The sequence below is a fragment of the Amblyraja radiata genome, chromosome 37 (genome assembly GCF_010909765.2).
Source record: "Amblyraja radiata isolate CabotCenter1 chromosome 37, sAmbRad1.1.pri, whole genome shotgun sequence".
NCBI lineage: Eukaryota > Metazoa > Chordata > Chondrichthyes > Rajiformes > Rajidae > Amblyraja > Amblyraja radiata.
The window spans coordinates 1423780-1450582 of NC_045992.1; the positions used below are offsets into that span (position 1 = coordinate 1423780).

General features: G+C 46.6%; 2 protein-coding genes and 1 long non-coding RNA gene across 3 annotated transcripts in view; all 3 read left to right on the forward strand.

Annotated features, from left to right (window-relative positions):
• Window positions 1-3255: 3255 nt before the first annotated feature.
• Window positions 3256-7483, forward strand: chchd1 (coiled-coil-helix-coiled-coil-helix domain containing 1). The gene is made up of 3 exons (XM_033012993.1): window positions 3256-3392; window positions 4408-4526; window positions 7092-7483. The coding sequence occupies exons 1-3, from the start codon at window positions 3257-3259 to the stop codon at window positions 7203-7205; spliced, it is 369 nt and encodes a 122-aa protein (XP_032868884.1). The 5' UTR covers window position 3256; the 3' UTR covers window positions 7206-7483.
• Window positions 7484-7958: 475 nt separating this feature from the next.
• LOC116966588 lies at window positions 7959-8760 on the forward strand. The gene is made up of 2 exons (XR_004410061.1): window positions 7959-8000; window positions 8350-8760. It is a non-coding gene; the product is annotated as an uncharacterized LOC116966588 (long non-coding RNA).
• Window positions 8761-13382: 4622 nt separating this feature from the next.
• The window catches only part of LOC116966586 (neurotrypsin-like), a 28600-nt gene continuing 15179 nt past the window's right edge, over window positions 13383-26803 (forward strand). The window contains exons 1-6 of the mRNA XM_033012992.1: window positions 13383-13501; window positions 14115-14157; window positions 18704-18946; window positions 21130-21268; window positions 22860-23038; window positions 25014-25161. Of these exons, the coding sequence (XP_032868883.1) occupies window positions 13445-13501; window positions 14115-14157; window positions 18704-18946; window positions 21130-21268; window positions 22860-23038; window positions 25014-25161 (809 nt within the window). The 5' untranslated portion in view covers window positions 13383-13444. The remainder of the gene's footprint in view (window positions 13502-14114; window positions 14158-18703; window positions 18947-21129; window positions 21269-22859; window positions 23039-25013; window positions 25162-26803) is intronic.

Consider the following 26803-nt stretch of genomic DNA (forward strand, 5'->3'; position numbering starts at 1 on the left):
AGGCCTATTTACTGGATGAATTTAAAAGAGTTAGATAGAGCTCTAGGGGCTATAGAAATCAAGGGATATGGGGAGAAGGCAGGCACGGGTTACTGATTGTGGATGATCAGCCATGATCACAATGAATGGCTGTGCTGGCTCAAAGGGCCAAATGGCCTCCTCCTGCACCTATTTTCTATGTTTTAACGCTGACGTGGTTGTCTGCTGTCTTCGATTAAGCTCAGCTCAATTAGTTAATGACGTGGTACTCCAGAAGAAAATTCACATTCAATGTCATACTCTCAGCTTTAAAGATGCTTCTTGCGAAAATATTTTTTTTTTAAAGTCTACGTCTAGCCAAAGTGTCCTGAAGTGATAAATTATGAGTGGTATCTCACTGGTATTTTTCTTGTTTATTTCTCTTGTCACTGTTGGATAATGGGGTCTCAGTCTGTGAAACCTGTATGACGTCTAACCAAGAGCCTTCCGATTTCATGCAAGCAGTTCCTTGTCTCCATTCAATAATTCTCCTTTGGATCACTTTCTCCTTTAGACAATGTGCAGTTTCATCTTCTTGCTCAACCACAATCAAACACTGCATCACCTGAGGTATATCACAAAATGCTGGAGTAACTCAGCGGGACAGGCAGCATCTCTGGAGAGAAGGAATGGGCGATGTTTCGGGTCGATACCCTTCTTCAGACTGATGTCGGGGGGGGGGGGGGATACAAAGATAGAATGTAGTCGGAGACAGTAAGACCAATGGGAGAACTGGGAAGAGGGAGGGGATGGAGAGAGAGAAAGCAAGGGTTACTTGAAGTTAGGGAAGTCAATGTTTATACCGCTGGGGTTCCCTAAAGAATGAGGACATTTCCGATGCCCTGGTATGGAACGCCTCATCCTGGGCGCAGATGCGGTGTAGACGGAGGAATTGGGAGTCCTTACAGGGAGCAGGGTAGGAAGAAATGTAGTCTAGATGGCAATGGGAGTCAGTAGGTTTGTAGTAGATATCGGCTAATAGTCTGCCTCTTCTTCTTTCGTGTGGCGTGCACAGCCTAAAGTTGTAGGATAACTTGTGCTATTTGATCTTCCATTTGTGCACGTCGAGTTGATTGCATTAGTCGAAACAGGGCGGACCACGTGAAGGTTCCAATCCTGTGATGGAGACGGTGAGATCCAGAAATGGTAGGGAGATGTTGGAGGTGGTCCAGGTGAATTTGAGTGCAGGATGGAAATTAGTCGTGAAGTTGAAGTCAGTGAGTTCTGCATGGGTGCAGGAGGTAGCACCAATGCAGTCGTCAATGTAGCGGAGGTAGAGTTCGGGGATAGGGCCAGTGTACGCCTGGCACTGTGATTGTTCGACGTACCCTACAAAGAGGCAGGCATAACTGGGCCCCATGCTTGTGCCCATAGCTATGCCTTGGACTTGGAGGAAATGGGACATCGCCTGATGTCTCTTCTGATAGGAAACGATGGTATCCCCAAACCAGAGAGGCCGTCAGGCAGCTGTTTGACATTCTTTCCATTTTGACGTTGGTAAAATTAAATAGGGAATGTCTGATGATGAGATCAGATTAGATCTCATGAGTGTTGGCATCTGTTAAATGTTACAATACTTCTATATTAAGCTATTCAATGCTGTGCATTCATCAGCATTATTAATTGTAATATTTGGCAGTAACCATCTTGGTAAAAGTCCAGCATTGACAAATACAAAGTCCTACACTGCCTTATTTACAATTCTCAGCCTTAAAGACATGAGAAACATGCAATGTCACAGATTCAACAACATTTTTAGACATAGATAGATAGATATAATTTATTGCCACACAACCAGGGTCGGTGGAAATTTGGGTTGTCAGCAGCAGTACAATAATAAAGAACACACAATAAAACTGTAACACAAACATCCACCACAGCATTCATCACTGGTGGAAGGCACAAAAATTTAATGACTAATAAACTAAATAACTTCAGACTTTACTTTAGACTTTAGAGATGCAGCATGGAAACAGGCCCTTCGGCCCACTAAATCCATGCTGACCAGAGATTACCCCGTACACTAGCACTAACCTACACCATAGGGACAATTTTACAGAAGCCTATTAACCAACAATCCTGGAAGTCTTTGGAGTGCCGGAGGAAACAGACGCAGTCACAGGGCGAACTCGACACACACAGCATCCGAGTTCAGGATCAACCCCTGGTCTATGGTGCTGTGACTCTACTGCTGTACCAGCCCACTTGTACCCACCAGAGCTGGGATCTCCATGTGTTGTCAATAGTTTTAGTTTTGGCCTGCCGACAAGATGCTGGAAGTGCTGGAGGAACTCAGCAGGTCAGGCAGCATCTGTGGAGGGAATGGACAGTTGATGTTTTGGGTCGGGACCCTTCAAACTGATCATCTGTAGAAACATTGAAACATAGAAAATAGGTGCAGGAGTAGGCCATTCGGCCCTTCGAGCCTGCACCGCCATTCAATATGATCATGGCTGATCATCCAACTCAGTATCCTGTACCTGCCTTCTCTCCATACCCCCTGATCCCTTTAGCCACAAGGGCCACATCTAACTCTCTCTTAAAAATTGGGACTCTTCCCAATGAGAAGAGTCCCAACCTGAAGCCTCATCTGGCCATTACCTCCACAGATGCTGCCTTGCCATCTGAGAAGGTAACTTCACACTCTGTGTTCTGAGCTGCCCTGAAATACTCTCCTCCTCCCTTGATCCTGCTTTGACATTCAGAATTATAATTATAATGAGCTATAATCCATGTGGCAATAAATCACTCTTGAGGTTATGGGGAGGAGGCAGGTGAATGGGGTTAGGGGGGAGAGATAGATCAGCCATGATGGAATGTTGGAGTGGAGTAGAGTGGACTTGATGGGCTGAATGGCCTCATTCTGCTCCTATCCCTTATGACCTTGGCTCTTGGCAACTGTGTTTTGCGGCGGTGTGGTGAACGCGCTGCTTTACGGCAGCGGGGCAGGCGGGGCGGGCGGCGCTGCTTTACGGCAGTGTGGCCAGTCAGTGCGCTGTGTTTTGCGGCGGTGTGGTGAACGCGCTGCTTTACGGCAGTGGGGCAGGCGGGGCGGGCGGCGCTGCTTTACGGCAGTGTGGCGAGTCAGTGCGCTGTGTTTTGCGGCGGTGTGGTGAACGCGCTGCTTTACGGCAGTGTGGCGGGGCGGGCGGGCCCTACTTTACGGCAGTGGGGCAGGCGGGGCGGGCGGGCCGATCAAGGACCCTACAGGAGCGCCCCTCTAGTGTCTATGGGGCCGATGGCGGGCGGCGGGAACGCGCTGCGGGCGCGGCTGGGGCTGGGCCCGGGGCTGGCGAGCGGGAGGCCGGTGCTCAGGCCCAGCCGGCCCCTGGTGCTGGCCGACAGGGTGGCGAACCGCAGGAGGCGGCTGGGCGGTGAGTGGGCAGGGGGAGGGCCCGGGGTATATGTGTGGGTGGGGTATACATGTGTGTGTGGGTGGGGTATACATGTGGGGGATGGTGCATACATGTGGGGGGGGTGGGGTATACATGTGTGGTGGTGGGGTATACATGTGTGTGTGGGGGTATACATGTGGGGGATGGTGCATACATGTGTGGGGGTGGGTATACATGTGTGGTGGTGGGGTATACATGTGTGTGTGGGGGTGGGGTATATATGTGGGGGATGGTGCATACATGTGGGGGGGTGGGGTACGTGTGTGGGGGGGGGGGTTGTGACCCATGAAACAACCCACCAACAACACTTTATTCCCTATGTGAATAGGTGAGTGAGGCCCACCACAAATCGGAGGAACAGCACCTCATATTTTGCTTGGGCAGCTTATTACACCCCAGTGGTTTGAACATTGACTTCTCTAACTTCAAGTAATCCTTGCTTTCCCTCTCTCTCCCCATCCTTCCCCCATCCTAGTATTCCCACCAGTCTGACTGTCCCCCCCCCCCCTCATTACATTTTATCTCAGTTTGCTTTGTTGTCACTGTCCCCCAGCTAACAATGTTCTATTCCACATTTTCATTGATCTTTTATTATCTTGTTTTCACACCTTGCCCTCCCATATCTCTGTCCCTTGACTCTCAGTCTGAAGAAGAGTCTCGACCTGAAACGTCACCCATTCCTTCTCTCCACAGATGCTGCCTGTCCCGCTGAGTTACTCCAGCACTCTGTGAAACATCACCTATCCATGTTCTCCAGAGATGCTGCCTGACCCGCTGAGTTACTCCAGCATTTTGTGTTTTATTTTCTGTATAAATACAAGATTGCTTGTTCATTGTCTGTCTAATTAATCTTCCAACGTTCACCGGAAGGCACCATTTGATGATCGCCTTCAACGCTTAAATGTCCATCGATTAAAAAATAATGATTCCTCTACAGTTTTGCATTTTTCCTGGATATTAATTTTCAGTGACAGTATGTGTTAATAATCCACAGAGGCAACATGCATAACAGAGATGACTGTGATGATGTCCTGCTGGAAACAGAACAATTTCAATGAGGCAGCTTGTAGTGAAGAGATCCGGGCGTTCTATACCTGCGCAGACAAAGCAGAGGTAATATTCATTTAAACATTAAGCTGGGGACAGAGAAAAGGATGCTCTGTGTAGTGAAAGACAAATATGCTGAGGATACGCTTGGGTAGCTTGCAACCCAATGGTATGAACATTGAATCCTCCACTTCCAGCTAACTAACCTACAAACAACCCCTCCCCCCCACCTTTTTCCTCCTCTCCTCATTGTGCCCCACCCAGAAATACAAACATTCCTTCCTCCCCTTACACCCTCATCCCCAACACGTATTCCTTCCCCGGCTTCCTATTTCATGCATCTTCTATCCCTAGCTCGCTCTTTTGGTCTTTTCAGCTCTGGTCTTTGTCCACCCATCTGCCAATCTAAAGCACCCCATCGCCTGTATTACTTGCCGATTCTGTTCTCCCCCACCTTCCCCCCCCCCCCCCCAGCCAGCTTTCTCCCCATACCACAACCAGTCTGAAGAAGTTCCCAAAATGTCACCTCTCCATGTCCTCCAGAGATGCAGCCCGGCCCGTTGAGTTACTCCAGCACTTTGTTTTTTTGTTTTTTGTGCTGTGGATAAGGGTGTGCATTATTCTGACTTCACTGGAATATCCAGGGTAAGGGCGGTGGGAGAAACGCGTTAGATTCAGATTTGCTACAATTCATTCTTGAGGAAACTGCTCTAAGCAGCAGAGATATTGACAACTTGTAGCTTGACACCGCACCAGCTGCAGACTTCGGCTTTGGTGGGAATTAAATGCAACTCGTGTGTGAAAAGCTGACATTTACTGGGTAGTGTTTGATGTTATTCCCTTTCTATTTGTAGGAGTGCATGTTGTCTTTCCTATTGTTTTTAAGTAGCATGCAGAGTCCAATGTGATATAAATACACAAAAGCCTGTACCTTACACCAATGGAACTAATGTGTATTCTATGCAGCCAGATCCATTGATTGATTGAAACCTGCAAGTTATTTGTATATATCATGGTAACTCAATAGACTGATGAAAGGACTTGATCCTTTATGTGCAGCCTTGTAATATTAATTGTGTAATGACTGAAAGCAATTTATAAAAGTCCTTTTATTTATTTCACGAGGATTTGGGTGGAAACCGTTGAGAAGATTTCCAATAATAAACAGTATACGTATAATAAGCAATATAAGGTCATAGGTGACAGGAGCAGAACTAGGCCATTCGGCCAATCAAGTCTACTCCGCCATATAATCATGGCTGATCTATCTCTCCTAATCCCATTCTCCTGCCTTCTCCCCATAACCTCTGACACCCGTACTAATCAAGAATCTATCTATCTCTGCCTTAAAAATATCTGTTGACTTGGCCTCCACAGCCTTCTGTGGCAAAGAATTCCACAGATTCACCACCCTCTGACTAAAAAAATCCCTCTTCATCCCCTTGCTAATGGAACGTCCTTTAATTCTGAGGCTGTGACCTCTAGTCCTAGACTCTCCCACCAGTGGAAACATCCTCTCCACATCCACTCTATCCAAGCCTTTCACTATTCGGTACTTCTCAATGAGGTCCCCCCTCATTCTTCTAAACTCCAGCGAGTATAAGCCCAGCGCCGTCAAACGCTCATCATATGTTAACCCACCCATTCCTGGAATTATTCTTGTAAACCTCCTCTGGACCCTCTCCAGAGCCAGCACATCCACCCTTGGAAATGGTGCCCAGAATTGCTCACAATATTCCAAATGTGGCCTGACCCACTCCTTATAGAGCCTCAGCATTATATCCCTGTTTTTGTATTCTAGCCCTCTTGAAACAAATGCTGGCATTGCGTAGGTTTCTAGCATAGGCACACTTTCCTCACCCATTGAACTTTGCAGGGAATATGAACGCTTCAGATGTTCATTTCAAGGTGGCTAGCTTTTACTGAGGTTTTAGATTTTAAAGATTGATATGAAACTGGTTTTCATGATGTAGATGCAAGGAACTGCAGATGCTGGTTTATTAACCTTTACCCTAATGCAGATGTTGGTTTACTAACCTTTACCCTAATGCAGATGTTGGTTTCCCAAAAAAAGTGCTGGAGTAAGTCAGCGGATTAGGCAGCATCTTTATAGAGGTGACGCTTTGGGTCGGAACCCTTCTTCAAAACTGCCTATTTCAGATAATGAAGAAGGGTCTCGACTAAAAACATTGCCTATTTGTGTCTTCCGTAGATACTGCCTGACCCGTTGAGTCACTCCATCAGTTTGTGTCTTTAACTTTCACAATGTGCCTTGTACCAGTTGATGGTTCCAATGTTGGACATATTGGCACAATTTAGTTACACAGAGTGAAAAGCCCTTCAGCCCACTGGGTCAAAACTGACCATCGATCATCAATCATTTTTGGGTCCTACACATGATGGACAATTTACAGAAGCCAATTAACCTACAAACCTACACTGTAGATCTCTGGCAGCTGTCAGGCAGCAACTCGACCACTCTACTATGTGATGCCCACTTACATGTCCAGGACTTTGTTTAGCATTCCAGCAATAAGCAATGGTTGAGATATTATCCCTGGCAGCTTGCTATACCGGACAAGGCTCTCAATGTGGTAACCTCGGTGCCTAATGGTAATATCTGTCTTGCAGGCTGAAAGGAAAGCAAAAGCAAGTGCGGACGGTGTGACACAGACTGGGTTTTTGACGCCTAAACAAGCCACAAAGTTGCTGCAGAGATATCCAAACAAAACACATGTCACCTAGTATTCTGCAGGGATGTGAAAGGCTGATGCACTCTTGTCTTCGACATTTGGGAATGACACCAACACCCCGACTATGTCTTCATGCCGCAGGTGATGAACAAGGTCTGGGGATGTCCTCAGCTGGATCTCCTCACTGTCTAATGTACAAACATTCAATGATTGCCACTGGTTGAATGGAAGATGAATGTATTGCGTTTTGTGAACAAGTTAAACTATCTCAAATCTGTTGACTCTGTTTATTGCATAAGAAGATTATTTATAATTATCTTCACAGTTTAATGTGAGAATTGGATTACATTTTTATCAAACTGAAAGAATAATTTCTATTTATGCAGATAACTTTTCTCCCTTGCCTCTCTCTTTATGTTTGTGCGTAAAGATAAATAAGAATGATCTGTAGACACAAGGAACTGCAAGTGCTGGTTTACAAAGAAGGGCACAGAGTGCTGGATTAACTCAGCGGGACAGGCAGCTTCTCTGGAGAATATGGATAGGAGACGTTTAGGGTCGGCACCCTTCGTCGGACAGATGCTGATGGATCCCTACCTGAAACGTCACCTTTCCATGTTTGCCAGAGATGCTGCCTTAGCCGCTGAGTTACTTCAGCACTTAGTTTAGAGATACAGCACGGAACAGGCCCTTCGGTCCACCGAGTTTGCACCGACCAGCAATCCCCGCACATTAACACTACGATACACACACTAGGGACAATTTACACATACACCAAGCCAATTCCCCTGTATGTCTTTGGAGTGTGGGAGGAAATTGAAGATCTCTGAGAAAACGTACAAACTCCGTACAGACAGCACCTGAAGTCGGGATGGAACTCGGGACTCCGGCGCTGCAAATGCTGTAAGGCAGCAACTCTACCGCTGCACCACCGTGGCAGATGCCAGTTTTATTGGTTCACTGATATTCAATTAGTCCAGTCTGCTTGTGCTTCAACCCGACAGAATATATTTGTCTGCTTTGTAAAATGCCTGGTCAAGGGATTGAGCTCAGGGGAGAGACAGTCATTGTTAGTCTTTCTGCCAAGCTTTCTTCTTGGCAGCAACTTTAGAAACAAAATGTATTCTTCTAAATAATTTAATTTGTCAAAGATAAATGTTCCACATGTTGAGTAAAGTGTTCTGTAATTGTGAAAGAAACTGTTTTGCAAGTTATATTTCCCATGGTCATCAGGGATGGAACGTTATCTATTAAGACTGAGGGCAGTGGAGTAGTTATGGAAATAATTCCCCGTTAGGTTTGTTTTCAGTATTCTTGATGGTTTAAACCAGCATCTTCAGTTCCTTCCTACACTCTGTACCTGTGGCCTGTGTTCTATTGCCTCAGTGCATTCCGCCCATTAAATAAATTCTGATATTTAATTCTGATACTAGCACTTGGTCTTTCCTAATCAATTAGGAGAAGTCTTGATTTGGTTCTAAATGGGGGAACATTTTGTCCACGTTCATTACAATAATATTGTTTTGTGTTGCTACTTGTTAATGCAGAAGATTCCTAATAGCTATCTCTTCAAACTGCATTAAATGTAAGACATGAATGTTGGGCAACCAAGTTTCCCTTTCCTCCTTCATGATCAATGGGTTTAGTAGATTACGCCGCTAGCTGTATCTTTAAATAATAAAGGAAGGTGTTGCTTTAGCCCACTCCACAAGAGGGACAAATGCTCTAATCTTCAGCTATTGAAGTCACGTAAAATGGCCAAGTTGTTTCCTTTGAAGGTAGACACAAAAAGCTGGAGTAACTCAGCGGGACAGGCAGCATCTCTGGAGAGAAGGAATGGGTGATGTTTTGGGTCGAGTCCCTTCTTCAGGCTCTCCAGCATTAAACCAGCATCTACAGTTCTTTCCTACACAAGAGGTTTCCTTCCATCCGAGACCACGTCACATAAGCACATTCTTTCACGTAGAAATACATAAAAGCTGTTTAAAAACTTTTTATTCACTCCAAAGTTGCTGTCCACCAAGAGAATCGATGATCAGTGTTATGAACAGAAAATGCAGCTGAAGCTGTGGAGCCACTAATAGAGGCAACCTCTCAGCTGCATGTCAGGGTCTTCCATCAAAGCTTTGCTTCCTGATGCTAGGAAAAACGGTGGCCATCAAGGGTGAGGGTACCACACATCTGGACAAAGAGAAGGTGATTGTAAGCAGGCACCGCACACTTCAACAGGGGCATTGTGCGAAGCAGAAGGCTGCTGACAACGTTCTACCGCTGCACCTCAGAGAGCATATTAACGTATGGCATCTCTGTGTGGTATCTCAGCTGCACGGAGGCGGAGAGGAGAGCTCTTCAGCGCGTCGTCCACAGAGCACAGAGGATTATTGGGACACAGCTACCAGCCTTGGAGGGCATCTACCACACACGGTGCCTCAGGAAGGCCGTCAGCATCCATAAAGACTCCTCGCACCCTTGTAACAGACTGTTCGAACTACTTCCCTCCGGCAGACGTTACAAGGCCTTCTACGCCCGAACCTCCAGACTCAGAAACAGCTTTATCCCCAGAGCTATAGTGGCTCTGAACCGGCCCTGCTGAGTGCCCCCCACCCCCCCTGGACTGTCTCCCTCGGATGGTCACGTCACACAGCTTATTTATTTATTTTACTTTTCTTTTACATCGGTTGGAAGCTGCATACTAAATCTCGTTGCACTGATGTGCAATGACAATAAAAGATATTATTATTATTATTATTATGCAATGTATGTGGACTTTAATCAAGATTGGGGGGTGTCGATTTGTTAATTGATCTGTCCTCCGCACTTTTCAAACTTAGACTGAAGTTCCAAACATGAACCAGTCCAGCAGCACAGTGGCGCAGCGGTAGAGTTGCTGCCTTACAGAGCTTGCAGCGCCGGAGACCCGGGTTCGATCCCGACTACGGGTGCTGTCAGTATGGAGTTTGTGCGTTCTCCCCGTGACCGCGTGGGTTTTCTCCGATATCTTCGGTTTCCTCCCACACTCGAAAGACGTGCAGGTTTGTAGGTTAATTGGCTTGGTGTATGTGTAAAATTGTCCCTAGTGTGTGTAGAATGGTGTTAATGTGCGGGGATCGCTGGTCGGCATGGACCTGGTGGCTGAAGGGCCTGTTTTTAAACTAAATAAACTTTTTTTTTTAAAACAGCTCATCAAGTAAAGCTTGCATTGAGCATCCTCAGGATCTTGTTCTTGCATTCATCTTAGGGTTATCAATAAACTTGTGAATCATCATTTTGATTTGAACTCACGCCTGTGTACAGGTTGCTGTATGCTCCAGCTGTATGTAAAAATTTAATTTATTTTAAAATTATTCTGAGCAAACAGGAACTTTTTGTGACTCCCTGCAAACTGAAGGATTTATTCCTCAAACCATGTGTTCAAATCTCGTGATTGCCTATGTGAAATAACCCCAATTCTTAAGCTCGGAACTGAACATTAACTGGTCGGGGGCACAGCCAGTCGAATCTATGCCATCAGGGCAGAAAACGTTCCTTCAGCCTATCTCGTCCCATGCTGAGAAAGATGCCCACTTGAGTGCGTCCCATTTGCCTGCATGGTACCCATTTCTCTCTGAACCTTTCCTATCCATGTACCTGTCCAAATGTCTTCTATACATAATAGTACCTGCCTCTACCACTTCCTCTGGCGGCTCTTTCCAGATACCCACCACCCTCTGTGTAAGACAGGACCCCTTAAAAGTATAATATTCACGGGCAGCTCGAACACTGTGACAATGTACAAACTCCACACAGACAGTACCCGAGGTCAGGATTGAACCCTGATCTCTGGTGCTGTGATGGGGTGCTTTAGATTGGCAGATGGGTGGTCAAAGCCTCAGTCACACACCTCCTACAAGTAGAAATACTTTAATTAAAACACATAAATAAAGTTGGACATGTTCAGATGTACTCCCATCCTGTGTTGGATGAATTTAACATTGAAATGAGAGGATGCAATTAGCAAGTGTGCTTACAGAAATAACTCAGGATGTTTGATGAGAATCTATACTATATATAGGTGTGGGGAAAATGCACACTTTAGGCTTGTTTGTGTTTGACTGGACAGATTTCCTCTCCATCTGAGCCCGTGGGCTAGTTTAATGTAGGTTTTTTTACATTTCTGAGGTTCATTAAATATTCAGTCCTTTTGCAGGTTTTATTATCTTTGTTCCCAACATTAATTCTTGGTCCCCAAGTGTTTTATTGTCATAAGTCCTGAAACGGAACAATGAAATTCTTACTTGCAACAGAACAACAGATATGTAAAACCCATGATAAACCACAACAAGCAAGTTCAGTGCAGGAAGGAACTGCAGAAGCTGGCTTACACCGAAGATAGACACAAATATCTGGAGTAACTCAGCGGATGAGGCAGCATCTCTGGACAAAAGGAATGGGTGACGTTTCGGGTTGAGACACTTCTTTAGACAGAGTCAGGGGAGAGATATGAAAAGAACAAATTAATGAGAGGTATGTATCTGACTGATTCAGATTCAACTTTAATTGTCATTGTCAGTGTACAGTACAGAGACAACGAAATGCAGTTAGCATCTCCCTGGAAGAGCGACATAGAATATGATTTCAATAAATAAATCTATTTACATGCATGCAGTCATAGTGTTTTTCCTGTGGGAGGAGTGTCCGGGGCGGGGGGGGGTGATCGGCAGTCACCGAGGTACATTGTTGAGTAGTGTGACAGCCGCAGGGAAGAAGCTGTTCCTGGACCTGCTGGTCCGGCAACGGAGAGACCTGTAGCGCCTCCCGGATGGTAGGAGGGTAAACAGTCCATGGTTGGGGTGAGAGCAGTCCTTGGCGACTGGAGCAGGCCCTGGACAGAAACATCAGTGTGGGAATGGGAAGGGGAGTTAAAGTGTTTGGCAACTGGGAGGTGGCTTAGGCTAAGGCGGACAGAGCGAGGGTGTTCAGCAAAAGCTCAGTATATATTTAAAAAATAAATAGACAATAATAGTGCAAAGTGAAAAATAATGTCCCCAAGTCTATATAGTTTGGATCCTATTGTGAGGTTGTAGTGTTTAATGGAGGTTGTAGTGGCTGCTGCACTGACACAGTCTGAAGCAGCAACGGACTGAAATGTGGTCTATCTACCTCCTGCAGGTGGTCACTCCCATGTGTCTTCACTAATGACTGAAAACAGGAGCTTGGGGCTGATCTGAAGGAAATGTTTTAAATTATAGCATTACAATAGGGTGAGCAGAGTGATGGCAAAGAGCAGAAGTCAAAGCTATTGAGAAGGTGGTCACCCAAACACTGGGGTGAGGACATGGAGTTGTGCCACAGGGAGTGGAAGAGGAGATGCATTGAAGATGAACCTGGAGGAGCAGCAACTTGCATTTACAGAGCACCTCTAACCAAGCAAAACAAAGAAGAAACAGTCAAAACCAACAACTATTTCCTTCGCTCCATAGATGCTGCTGCACCCGCTGAGTTTCTCCAGCACTTGTGTGTACCTTCGATTTTCCAGCATCTGCGGTTCCTTCTTGAACACAAAACCGACAACTTGACTGAAGATAGACACAGAGTGTTGGAGTAACTCAGCGGGTCAGGCAGCATCTGTGGAGAACATGGATAGGTGACGTTTCACAGAGTGCTGGAATAACTCAGCGGGTCAGGGGGCCGAATGGCCTGTTACAATACTGTACAACTCCGTGAGTCTACATGGTTAACACTGATATATTTACAGGTTAGGAGTAATGATAAACCACGCCAATCCTGGCGGGGCGCAACTGCTAGAATTTCCCTTTCCCCTGACTCTCGAAGACTCGAATCGTCACCCATTCCTTCTCCCCAGAGATGCCGCCTGTCCCGCTGAGTTACTCCAGCGTTTTGTGTCTATCTTCAGTGTAAACCTGCATCTGCAGTTCCCTCCCACACATGAGGCAGCAGTTGTAAGTTGATAGGAGGGTACAAGGGGCAGATGAGTCACGGTGAGCTGGCTGGGAGTCCGGGGACGTGTCCTGGCATCGCCACTGCTGCAATGTCAGTGTGTCGAGTGTCTCTGGGTGTGTGTGTGTGTGTTAGGAGTGGCGGCGGTGAGCGGAGATTGTCTGCAGTGTATGTGCGGTGATCGCTGTGGGCGGGACACAAACCCACCTCACACACACACACACACTGCATGTCCAAGCCCACATCCTGCAAGTCGGTGCCTCGCAAGGACTCTCTCTCTCCTCCAACTCTCTGCCTTCAGCTCGGAGCGGGTTTAATCCACAAACCGCTGAGCCGGGACTAGGATGTAACTGCATGATGCTGTTGGTCTGGGTACTGTTTTATTTCACTCCGTCTCCAGCCGGAACCGAGGTAACGTTGCAAACTTTACAGATTAGTTCTATCTGCAAACCTTTCATAAAATGTAAAACAACTCACATTGCCACTTCATTCTAACCGCTGCCGCGCTACATTTATTTATCAGTGAATATGTATTTTAAGACGGTTTGAATCTCCAACTCGGATCTGGTGTTAGTTAGATTATAACAGCGAGCCTGCGAGATGTGTAAAGATGACACAGAGTGCTGGAGTAACTCAGCGGGCACTGCAGGCAGCATCTCTGGAGAAAAAAGTGGGTGCTTTTTCGGGTGGGAAACCTTCAGAGAGGCTGTTTGCCTCGCTGAGTTATTCCGGTACTTTGTGTAGGAAGGAACTGCAGATGCTGGTTTAAACCGAAGATAGACACAAAAAGCTGGGGTAACTCAGCGGGACAGGCAGCATCTCTGGAGGAAAGTGATTTCTCCTTCTCTCCAGACATGCTGTCTGACTCGCGGAGTTACTCCAGCTTTCTGTGTCTATCTCCGGCACTTTTCTTCTGTAAATCAGCACCTGCAGTTCCTCGCGTCTACAAGTCGCCGATAGTTTCATGGTTACCTTTACCGCTGGCGTTCGGGTTTAATTCACAATGTGTTGATTTTTGTAACAGGATATCGGGACAAGTCGCCAGACCAATGACAACCGTCTACCAGGTAGCCTGTCTCAGGCGGGTTCGTTTTAAACGATATCTGTCATTTTTATATTCATTGTCAAAATAGTCACGGCAGGCGGCATTTCTGGGGAGAAGGAATGCGAGACCCTTCTTCAGACGCCTCTCCTTAACCCTTGAGCCTGAAGAAGGGTCTCGATCCGAAACATCACCCATTATTCCTTCCCTCCAGAGATGCTGCCCGTCCCGCTGAGTTACTCCAGCATTTTGTGTCTATCTTCGATTGAAATCAGCACCTGCAGTTCTTTCCTACACAAAATAGTCACACTTCCCAAAACATCTCAAAGCGATCGCCATCTGAAAAAATATAATGCAGAGTAAAACTACTTGCTTTCCGGATGATCAAATCTCAGAATGTTTCACAGTGAATATCACTTAGAGATAGGGAGACAAGGTGTGTTTATCCTTTTATATTTTATTAATTTGAACTGATTCATGAATGAACAAAATGATGAAGGAAGATTGAGTCTCTAATCCAGTTTGGACAAAAAACCTGGGGAACTCGCTCCATGTGTTTAAGAAGGAACTGCAGATGCTGGAAAATCGAAGGTAGACAAAAGTGCTGGAGAAACTCAGCGGGTGCAGCAGCATCTATGGAGCGAAGGAAATGGGCAACGTTTCGGGCCAAAGGAAATAGGCAACGTTTCGGGCCGAAACCCGAAGGGTTTCGTCCCGAAACGTTGCCTATTTCCTTCGCTCCATAGATGCTGCTGCACCCGCTGAGTTTCTCCAGCACTTTTGTCTAACTGGCTCCATTCCGAGCAATCACTGCTGGGATGAAATATGTTCTGTTTTTTTATTGCCACACAACATACTCCTTGGGAGAGCAGAGCAGCAAGCCGGTTGTGTGGGTGTGCTCACTGGCTGGGAACACTGCTTCTAAGTGGCAGCTTAAATGATAGATGTGATTTAAATTGGTTACAATTCTAGGAGCAATTTAGTAGAGGGGGCAAGTGAGTTGAGGCACTGAATAGTTCACTCTTTTTCCGTAGTTCCACAGATGCTCAGTGACTTCATTCACAGCTCCACACACACACACACACACACACACACACACACACACACACACACGTCCACACACACACGTCCACACACACACACACACACACACACACACACACACACACACACACACACACATACACACACACACACACACACACACACACAGATTAACACTTATTGACCCATCACACACACTGACCCACACACACACATATACACAAATACATACACAGACTCACACACACACACACACACACACACACACACACACACACACACACACACACACACACACACAGCCCCCCCCCCCCCCCACACACACACATACACACATATTGACCCATCCCACACACAGAACCACACAGTCTGAAGAAGGGTCCCAATCCAAAACGTCATCTGTCCATTTCTCCCCACAGATGCTGCTTGACCAACTGAATGTCTTCAGCACTGTGTTTAGTTGTAGGTGGTTTGATTGTAATTTCAACTCTGAATGTTTACCCCAGGCAGCCTTTCACCTTCTTATCAAATATCAACCTACCCGCGCCTTTAATTGAAACACTACTCATTGTTTCATATTAAGAGCATTACTGCAGAGCGGAGCTCAGCTGTGTCACTGCCTGCATACAATACCAGAATACCATGTATATTTCCCAGCGCGAAGCATAGTGTAAACACCAGCGTACAATGTCTTGGCATTCACACCCTGAAATAGAACCTAGGAGCTTTGATAAATGCTGACATTCTTAAGATGGTTTGTTGTCAAAATGAACAGCTGAGACAGATTGGGACACTCATTTATGTTCTCAACCCGAAAAGTCATTCATTCCTTCTCTGCACAGATGCTGCCTGACCCGCTGAGTTACTCCAGCATTTTGAAGAAATCTCCTATTTTGTGAAACTATCCTTTTGAATTCTTGGCTGTTAAATTAATCCCTGGTCTGACCTCCAGCGTCAGACTGACACATGGAAAAGATCCTGCCTTCCTGGGTTAAACCTCCCAACTTTGCCTCCCGTCCCCTCCACTCCCATCGGCAGTTGTCACCACCTGATGGTGGGACTGAGGAAATGTGTAGGAAGGAACTGCAGATGCTGGTCCAAACTGAAGACAGACACAAAAATCTGGAGTAACTCAGCGGGTCAGGCAGCATGTCTGGAGAGAAGGAATGGGTGACGTTTCGGGTCGAGACCCTTCAGACTGATTTATTCTGGAATGACTTTTGGCTGGAAAATGGCGCTTCCTCCAAGATCGAGCTTTTGCCCGCTGCCTGGCTCTGCGCCACACCAGACACCCACTGATATGAGTAATGTTCTCTGCTAGTTGGCACAACCCCAAGTGCTTTGGCAAGATGCAAAGCCAACTCGACACACACAGAATGGAACAGCGTTTGTTGCTGGGCAGGCACTCTAGATAGCGCTGCTTTAGAGCTGGTGAACAGGCCAGGTTAAGTGTCAATTCTGTTGGTGCCCACCAGACAAGTGTGCTTTATTGCCAGATGTCTCAAAATGAAACATTGCTTCATTTGTGTCCAGCAAGTTCAGGCCAGGAGATTTCAAACGCTCCTCATACATTAAGCCAATCTTCCTGGGTATTGTTCTTGTAAACCTCCTCTGGACCCTTTCCAGAGCCAGCACATCCCTCCTCTGATACAGGGCTCAAAACCGCTCACATATTCCAAACGTGCCCTCACCAGCATCTGCTGAAGCCACAGCATTACATTCTTGCTTTGAAATTTTAGCCCCCACAAAGTGAATGCCAGCATTGTTGAAGGAAATACACTGTGAATTGGCAGCATATTTGAGTATATTTAAATGCACAGAGTATGCCGTTTATACACCAATGTTTGCCTTGCCGTTTATTATAAGTAGCAGGGAAAGTCTTGTCAAGGACAGGACATGTCAGCTCTCTGCATGCTGATAGTCTGCAGAGTCTCAGTCATCAGCCAGTCTTCAAGGAGTGGGCTGAGGAGTTATTGCAACAGCAGCAAGACTTTCCACATTGGCCTGGTGGCATGGTGGGGCAGCGGTAGAGTTGCTGCCTCACAGCGCCAGAGACCCGGGTTCAATACTGACCACAGGTGCTGTCTGTGCGGAGTTTGTACGTTCTCCCTGTGACCGCGTGGGTTTCCTGCCACACTCCAAAGACGTACAGGTCAGTAGGTTCATTGGACTGTAAGTTGTAATTTGTCACTAGTGTGTGGGATAGTGCCCGCGGAAGGGTGATCACTGGCTAGCATGGACTAGGTGGGCCGAAGGGCCTGTTTCCACTGTATCTCTAAAGATAAGTAAACTAGTGATCCTATTAAGCTAGAATGTCATAGAATATTCACTCTGCACAGTGGCCAGTGCTATTCTTAAAAAACAATTTAAATGAAGTTAATGTGATTTGCAGTAAACACTTCATCATATAATTGACATTCTCAACCAAAATAATGAGCTTTCCTCATCATTATCTCCACACAGCGGGGATATGGAGAATATTATTGCTGGATATATTAAAGTGTGTATTTCATATATTGAAGATAGACACAAAAAGCAGGAGTAACTCAGTGGGTCAGGCAGCATCTCTGGAGAAATGGAATAGTTGACGTTTCGGGTCCACATATTGATACAGGTTTGTAATCTGGGAAATGTCTGCTTCGTTACTTTACTAACTCTTTCCGTTTTAACGAAGAGCATTTATTATGCCTGAAGATTTACAGTCATTCGATCCATACGCACTCAGTGTAAATCAACCATCCTTCCTGAGTAACTGAAGAAGGGTCTCGACCCAAAACGTCATCTATTCCTTTTCTCCAGAGATGCTGCCTGACCTGCTGAGTTACTCCAGCCTTTTGTTGCTATCATCTGTTTCTCTGGTAGTTGAGTAAAACACAATGGTCTGGAGGAACTCATCAGGTCAGGCAACATCTGGCGAGGGAAACATTTAGACAGGTACATGGACAGGATAGGTTTAGAGTGATATGGGCCAAATCATGCAGGCAGGTGGGACTAGTTTACCATGACACTGACACACCTGCTCACCATGACACTGACACACCTGCTCACCACAACACTGCTGACTCACCTGCTCATGTTTAGATGATGCAGGTAGGTCGGTGTGGGTACGTTGGGCTGAAGGGTCGGTTTCCGTGCTTCCGTGCTAGAATCTTTGGTAAACTTTTGATCAGATAACTCTCAGCTGTGATCAATAAAGTCAAGTCTATATTTCAGGTGTGTCAGGAGTGTCATGGTGAGCAGGTGTGTCAGTAGTGACATGGTGAGCAGGTGTATCAGTAGTGCTGTGGTGAGCAGGTGTGTCATGGTGAGCTGGTGTGTCAGTAGTATCATGAGCAGGTGAGTCAGCAGTGTTGTGGTGAGCAGGTGTGTCAGTGTCATGGTGAGCAGGTGTGTCAGTAGTGCCCCTGGCCTGTTCTAAACCCATGCTTTGTGCATGTCCTTCTATAACAGCCCCAATTGCCTGTGGGGGCATAAACGTTGCAAGACATAGAGGAAGAGCAGTGAGTGATTGTGCTTTGTGTTCACAGTGCCCAGCCAGTGTGCGAGTGGTGTCACGGAGCAGGGCCACTACACAGGGTCAGCGGCACGCACGGTGACAGGCGAGGAGTGTGTGAAGTGGACGGAGTTCCCGGACTATGTGGAGCAGTATCCCCACCGCGGTCTGGGTGACCACAACCTGTGCCGCAACCCTGATGGATCGCCGGCTCCATGGTGCTTCTACAGGAGGACCAGCGGCTCGGTCAGCTGGGCCGAGTGTGACTGTCGACACGGTGAGCGCTCCACACACCTTCTACATTAGTTTAGTTTAGAGATACAGCGCGGAAACAGGCCCTTCGGCCCACTGAGTCCGCACTGACCGGCGATCCCCGCACACTAACACTATTCCAACACACACTAGGGACTTCTTCTTCTTCTGCCGTATGTCTTTTAGACCTGCAGCTCCGTTGAGCCGAGCCAAGCCAACTTGTCATCGTCCAGGTCAATCAGACCTCGTTCACCGTTCGGTGGCTGGTGTTTGGGGCAACAACAAAAACAGAACACTAGGGACAATTTTACATTTACACCAAGCCAATTAACCTACAAACCTGTATGTCGTTGTGGTGTGGGAGGAAACCGGAGATCTCAGAGAAAACCCACACGGTCACGGGGAGAACGTACAATGTCGGGGTCGAACCTGGGTCTCTAGCGCTGTGAGGCAGCAACTCTACCGCTGAGCCACCCATGGCTGCCCCAGTACGGGTGTCAGAGGTTATGGGGAGAAGGCAGGAGAATGGAGTTAGGAGGGAGAGATAGATCAGCCATGATTGAATGGCGTAGTAGACTTGATGGGCCGAATAGCCTAATTCTACCCCTATTCCATATGACCTTACGACCCCTGCATGTACAACTGATCAAAGACTGCGAGTTTGCACATGATACAAAAGTGGGTGATATTGTAGATAGTGAAGATGATTGTCAAAAGTTGCAGCAGGATCTTGATCAGTTGGCCTGGTAGGCTGTGGAATGGTTGATGGAATTTAATACAGAGAAATGAGGGGTGATGTATTTTGGAAAGTCTAACATGGGCAGGAGTTACACAGTGAATGGTAGGGCTCTGGGGAGTGTTTTAGAACAGATCGATCTAGGGGTGCAGGTACATAGTTCCTTGAAGGTGCCGTCACAGATAGATGGGGTGGTCATGCTTTCAATTCGGTGGCGCAGTGAAGAGTTGTTGCCTCACAGCACCAGAGACCCAGGTTCGATCCTGACTGCGGGTGCTGTCTGTGCGGAGTTTGCATGTTCACCCTTCAATCGCGTGGGATTTCTCCAGGTGCTCCGGTTTCCTCCCACACTCCAAAGACGTACGGGTTTGTAGGTTAATTGGCTTGGGTAACATTGTAATGTATCCCTAGTGTGTAGGACGCAATGATCGCTGGTCGGCGCAGACTCGGTGGGCCGAAGGGCCAGTATTGGTGCTATCTCCAAAGTGTAAAATTAAGTCTAAATTCAATGTCATCCTATGCAATATGCTGCTGACAGTGTGTCAGATATATGGTCATTCACAGACACTCTCCCTGCTTCAGTGGCCTTGCGTATTCTTAATTGAGTTTGTAAAGAGATCGGCGGATGATTAATTTCTGTACAGCCCTCTGTCCATATGTTCCAACATCAGTCTAACGAGCGGAGGCAGTCAGCGCTGAGTCAGCTACAGATAACTCCTGGCAGGAACAGAATGTCGGTGAAGAGAGGTCACCTCTAAGTGCTTCCCTAAAGTGGAGATACTTGGTGCAGTTATTCAGCGCACTTCACAGGGTGTGAGAACAATTGCAACCTGGTCGCAGTTCCTGCATTTTGGACAATTTAAAAAAAAAGTTTGTAATTAATCTGCACCAACTTTTTAAAAAATGATCCAGATATTTTTATTTTTCTCAGATTTAAATGATATGAATCACTTCTGTCCCCAAGCAGCGAGCAATCCAGCATCTTGTCACTGAAACTCCGTACATGCGACAATAAACAAATAAACAAAACTCAGACATATTTGCTTCGCACCTTTGAGCAAAGCATAAAGTGCTGGAGGAACTCAACGGGTCAGGTAGCATCTGTGGAGGGAAATGTACAGGCAATGTTTTGGTGTGAGAAAGCAGATGCTGGATAAAATCGAAGGTAGATACAAAATGCTGGAGAAACTCAGCGGGTGAGGCAGCATCTATGGAGAGAAGGATGAGGTGACGTTTTGGGTTGAGACCCTTCTTCAGTCTCTCCATAGACAATGTTTTGTGTTGGGAACCTTCTTCTGAGTTGGAAGAAGGGACCGTTCCTTCCATCCCCTCCCGAGATGCTGCCTGACCGACCATGTCCCTCCAGCACTTAGTGTTTTTCTCAAGATTCCAGCACTTGCCTCCTCTCTTGCTTCAGACTTTGTTACTATTAAAGAAATGTAATGGATTTGACGTTTGTTTGGATTTGGAAGGTGCCGTGCGACTGAGTGGAGGTGCCTCCCCCCGTGAGGGACGGGTGGAGTTATTTTGGGATGGAGAGTGGGGTACGATTTGTGACACCACCTGGGACAGCAGAGATGCCACCGTAGCTTGCCGTCAGCTCGGCCTGAGGTAGGAACCTTGCAACAACCCACCCACCAATTATCCACTCATTAAGCTGTTGCCAAGTTTGTACAAAACATCCTGAACAATGTACAGATCCTGTCATCGAAAAGCTCACAGTTTATTCACTTTGTACAAAGTGATTTAAATCTTCTGCAGCAGGAAGTGTTTAAAATAATCTTGTAGCCGCCCACTGCTGTCCGCTGATTACAGTGTTGAAGGGCTTGTCACGTGGTGTGCTATGGTCTTCCCAAATGAAAGGTTTGCCTGAGGTTGGGTCTGAGTGTAATGTGTAGGAAGCGGCTGCAGACGCTGGTTTGAACCAAAGATGGACATAAAAAGCTGGAGTAACTCAGCGGGACAGGCAGCATCTCTGGAGAGAAGGAATAGGAACAAGATTCTCCACCCGGAAATGTATTCAAGAGAGAGTTAGATACAGCTCTTGGGGCTAATGGAACCAAGGGATAGAAACATAGAAACATAGAAAATAGGTGCAGGAGGAGGCCATTCGGCCCTTCGAGACAGCACCGCCATGCATTGTGATCATGGCTGATCGTCCCCAATTATTAACCCGTGCCTGCCTTCTCCCCATATCCCTTGACTCCACTAGCCCCTAGAACTCTATCTAACTCTCTCTTAAATCCATCCAGTGATTTGGCCTCCACTGCCCTCTGTGGCAGGGAATTCCACAAATTCACAACTCTCTGGGTGAAAAAGTTTTTTCTCACCTCAGTCTTAAATGACCTCCCCTTTATTCTAAGACTGTAGCCCCTGGTTCTGGACTCGCCCAACATTGGGAACATTTTTCCTGCATCTAGCTTGTCCAGTCCTTTTATAATTTTATATGTTTCTATAAGATATCCCCTCATCCTTCTAAACTCCAGTGAATACAAGCCTAGTCTTTTCAATCTTTCCTCATATGACAGTCCCGCCATCCCAGGGATCAATCTGGTGAACCTACGCTGCACTGCCTTAATCACAAGGATGTCCTTCGTCAAATTAAGAGACCAAAACTCTACACAATACTCCAGATGTGGTCTCACCTGCTGCACAATTACGCTGCCTTCAAAACTCAGGGGGTCAGACAACATCTCTAGATATAGTTATCATTATATTGTCGGGAAAATCAAAGTGGCAGGCAGGGCTTGGGGGGAAATCACACAGGTTATGGTCTCCGTTCAATATGGCCATGTTTGGAGTTCCGTGATTGTCAATAGAATTAAAATAACATGAGGAAGTGTCCTGAGCAACGCTCGGCTTATTCCTCAAACTTCATTTCCGTGCAGGCTATTTTTAAGGTCATTAACATCATACTGCATCATAGTTGGCAATATGTTTATGAAAAGGTTTCACCAACTGAGTCAAAACAATGTTTAATCAAAACACCACAAATAAGGTAGAGAGAAAATTAATTGTATAGAATGCAGGACAAACAATTCAATTTATAGAATAATCTTTCTTCACTTCTTTTCCCACTCTGCCTCTGCACTTTTTCCTTCCCTCCTTCCTTCCTTCCCTCCTTCCTCCTCTCTCCCAATGTCATCTTTAACTCTCTCCTCCCCACCCGCACCCCTTTCTCCTCCACCGCTTCCATTCACAGTGAGATAGGCGTTGGTAGGAGGAATTCGCCCTTTGGCCCTGGGCTGGGTCCCGTACACATGGCTATGGTTCACTGTGATGGGGATGAGGTGGCCTTGGGCCAGTGCAGACACAGCATGATGGCAGGCAGCATCTGCGGGCAGGACCACAATGCTGCCGTTGTGTGCGGGCTACCAGAAGGTAAACTTTGGATTAAACTCCTCGGCTACTTTAACTGAAGTGAATGGCCGGATGGCTGAGAGTTGTGACTGTTATACGTTGGAGGTGCCACCACCTGCCTGAGGTATCGAACTATGACCCAACCTGTCACCTCAATGGTTATACAGCTGTACAGCATGCACACAGGCCCTTCTGCCCAACATATCCATGCCCTCCTTTATGTCAGTAGACAATAGGTGCAGGAGGAGGCCATTCGGCCCTTCGAGCTAGCACCGCCATTCAATGTGATCATGGCTGATCATCCCCAATCAGGACCTCATTCCTGCCTTCTCCCCATATCCCCTGACTCCACTATCTTTAAGATCCCCATCTAGCTCTCTCTTGAAAGTATCCAGCGAACCGGCCTCTGAGGCAGAGAATTCCACAGACTCACAACTCTTTGTGAGAAAAAGTGTTTCCTCGCCTCTGTTCTAAATGGATTACCCCTTATTCTTGAACTGTGGCCCGTGGTTCTGGACTCCCCCAACATCGGGAACATGTTTCCTGCCTCTAGCGTGTCCAAACCCTTAATAATCTTATATGTTTCAATAAGATACCCTCTCATCCTTCTAAACTCCGGAGTATACAAGCCCAGCCGCTCCATTCTCTCAGCATATGACAGTCCCGCCATGCCCACCTACACTAATCCCACCTGCCTGCATTAGGGCCATATATCCTTCTGTCTCGTGTCTGGCTAAATGCTTCCTCATCATAGTGTTGCCTATCTGATTCCACCATCTCTGCTGCCAGTGCAATCCCAGTGCTAACCGGAAAGCAACTTGTTGTTATGGCCCCTGAGCACGTTGACCCACATTGGAGTCCTGCCCCAAAACACCCTGATTTCTAAAGTTCTCACCCTTAGTTCTCACAGCCAGCTAAACACAGTGAGACTGCACTGTTGTAATATCTGGTGTGTACCAGGCACAGTGGGACAGCAACCTGCTGCAAACGGCCAGGACATGGGACGGATATGGATAAAATATTGGGAGAACTTTGGAAGAACTGATCTATTAATGAGACTCAAGAAAGTTTTTAAGAAGGAACTGCAGATGGTCGATGGAAAATCGATGGTAGACAAAAATGCTGGAGAAACTCAGCGGGTGTAGCATCATCTATGGAGCGAAGGAAATAGGCAACGTTTCGAGCCAAAACCCTTCTTCAGACTGATGAAGGGTTTCGGCCGAAAAGTTGCCTATTTCCTTCGCTCCATAGATGCTGCTACACCCGCTGAGTTTCTCCAGCATTTTTGTCTACCTTCGAGAAAGTTTCATTGTCATATGTACCAAAACCATATGTCCATCTACACCTCACGCTGCCTCGGCAAGGCCACCAACATAATCAAAGTCCAGTCTCACCCCGGTCACTCCCTCTTCTCCCTTCTCCCATCAGGCAAGAGGTACAGAAATTTGAAAATGCACACCTCCAGATTCAGGGACAGTTTCTTCCCTGCTGTCATCAGGCAACTGAACCGTCCTCTCACCAACTAGAGAGCGGTCCTGACCTCCCATCCACCTCGTTGGAGATCTTCGAACAACCATTAATCGGACCTTTTAGACTTTATCTTGCACTAAATATTCTAACCTTTTATCCTGTTCCTGTAAATGTGGACAGCTTGATAGTACTCATGTATGGTATTTTTGCTGACTGGATAGCAGGCAATCAAGCCGTCCACTGTGTACAGATACAGGATAAAGGGAATAATGTTTAGTGCAAGGTGAAGCCCGATTGAAGATAGTGCAAGGGTCTCCAATGAGATAGATGGCATGTCAGGATGGCTGACAAAAGTGCTGGAGAAACTCAGCGGGTGCAGCAGCATCTATGGAGCAAAGGAAATAGGTAACGTTTCGGGCCGAAACCCTTCTTCAGACCCAAGTCAGGATGGCTCTCTGGTTGGTGATGTGTCTGGACTGCCCAAAGTGCTGTTTCAAAGTGCATGCTTTGCTTTGCTCAAGTGCAGGTACCGTGATGCCCATTCGCCTGGTCGGAGGCAAGGAACACTATGAGGGGCGCGTTGAGGTCTACCACCACGGGCAGTGGGGCTCGGTTTGCGACGACCAGTGGGACGACCTGGATGCAGAAGTGGTTTGCAGACAGATGGGTTTAAGGTGCGGTAACGTTACCTGTTGTAAGGCTTCAGTTTCAATTCATTGCCACGTGTACCGAGGTACAGCGAAAAGCTTTTGTTGCGTGCTATCCAGCTAGCGGAAAGACAATAGACAATAGGTGCAGGAGTAGGCCATTCGGCCCATCCAGACAACACAAGATTATAGGTTGGCTTTATCACATATTTGAAAAATGCCCAGACAGACTTGGAGAAATTGATTCCAATGTCCATCAGGTGCTCAGTGTCCAATAACAAGGACAACTCCAAACAAAGTCAATTCATGCTTGATTTAAAGAAGCCATTCAGGCCATTTGCTTGCATTTGCCTTGTATCGCTGTAAACCTTCCCTGTCCATGTACCTGTCTCAATGTCTTTTAAATGTTGTGATTGAGTCTGAGTCTATCTCGCCTACTTTCTCTGACAACTTGTTCCATACCTCCACCACCCTCTGTGTGCAAACGTTGGCCCTCAGGCCCACATTATATCTCTTGCTACTTGCAAACATTCAATGGAAATGTAATAATATTGGGTAGAAAGGAACTGCAGATGCCGGTTTAAACCGAAGATGGACACAAAATGCTGGAGTAACTCAGCGCGACAGGCAGCATCTCTGGAGAGAAGGAATTGGTGACGTTTTGGGTCGAGACCCTTCTTCAGACTAGAGTCAGGGGAGAGGGAAACGGGAGATATAGACGGTGATGTAGAGAGATATAGAACACATGTACGAAAGATATGCAAAAAGTAATTTAGGGGCAGCACGGTGGCACAGCGGTAGAGTTACTGCCTTACAGTGCTTGCAGCGCTGGAGACCCAGGTTCGATCCCGACTACGGGTGCTGTCTGTACGGAGTTTGTACCTTCTCCCAGTGACCCGTGTGTTTTCTCCGAGATCTTTGGTTTCCTCCCACACTCCAAAGACGTACAGGTATGTAGGTTAATTGGCTTGGTGTATGTGTAAATTGTCCCTAGTGTGTGTAGGATAGTGTCAATCTGCGGCGATCGCTGGTCGGCATGGACCCTGTGGGCAGAAGGGCCTGTTTTTCATGCTGTATATCTAAACTAATATTGTTGGCTGAGGCAGCATCACAAGCCCACCCTCCCTCCCCTGGTGCAACCTTCCCTTGTATCAACAACATTTAAACATATAATGGTTGACATCACGCGGGCGGGCACCGTTTGTGATTATGACCCAGCAGGGATTTCAGGAATGCTGGTGAATTAACTGAACAGTTTTGGTTAAATGACAGGAAACCAGCTCCAGAGCTGCTGTTATTCACGGCATCTGTCACAAAAATAGCTTTTGAAGATTTGCAAATTGCAAATATATGAAGCATATTTAGCATAGACGTACAAAAGTACAAGTCGCAGGTAATGACACAAAGTAAGTTGGATGATCAGCCATGATCATATTGAATGGCGGTGCAGGCTCGAAGGGCCGAATGGCCTACTCCTGCACCTAATTTCTATGTTTCTATGTTTCTAAGTCCTCACTTTGAACTGTCAGCATCTTTTAGACTCATAGAGTTACACAGCATGGCTACAGGCTCTTCAGCTCAATTCCAATGCCCATTAAGGTGCTTACCTTGCTGGTCACATTCGCCCCCTATTCCCCTAAACCTTTCCAATGCATGTACCTGATCAAAT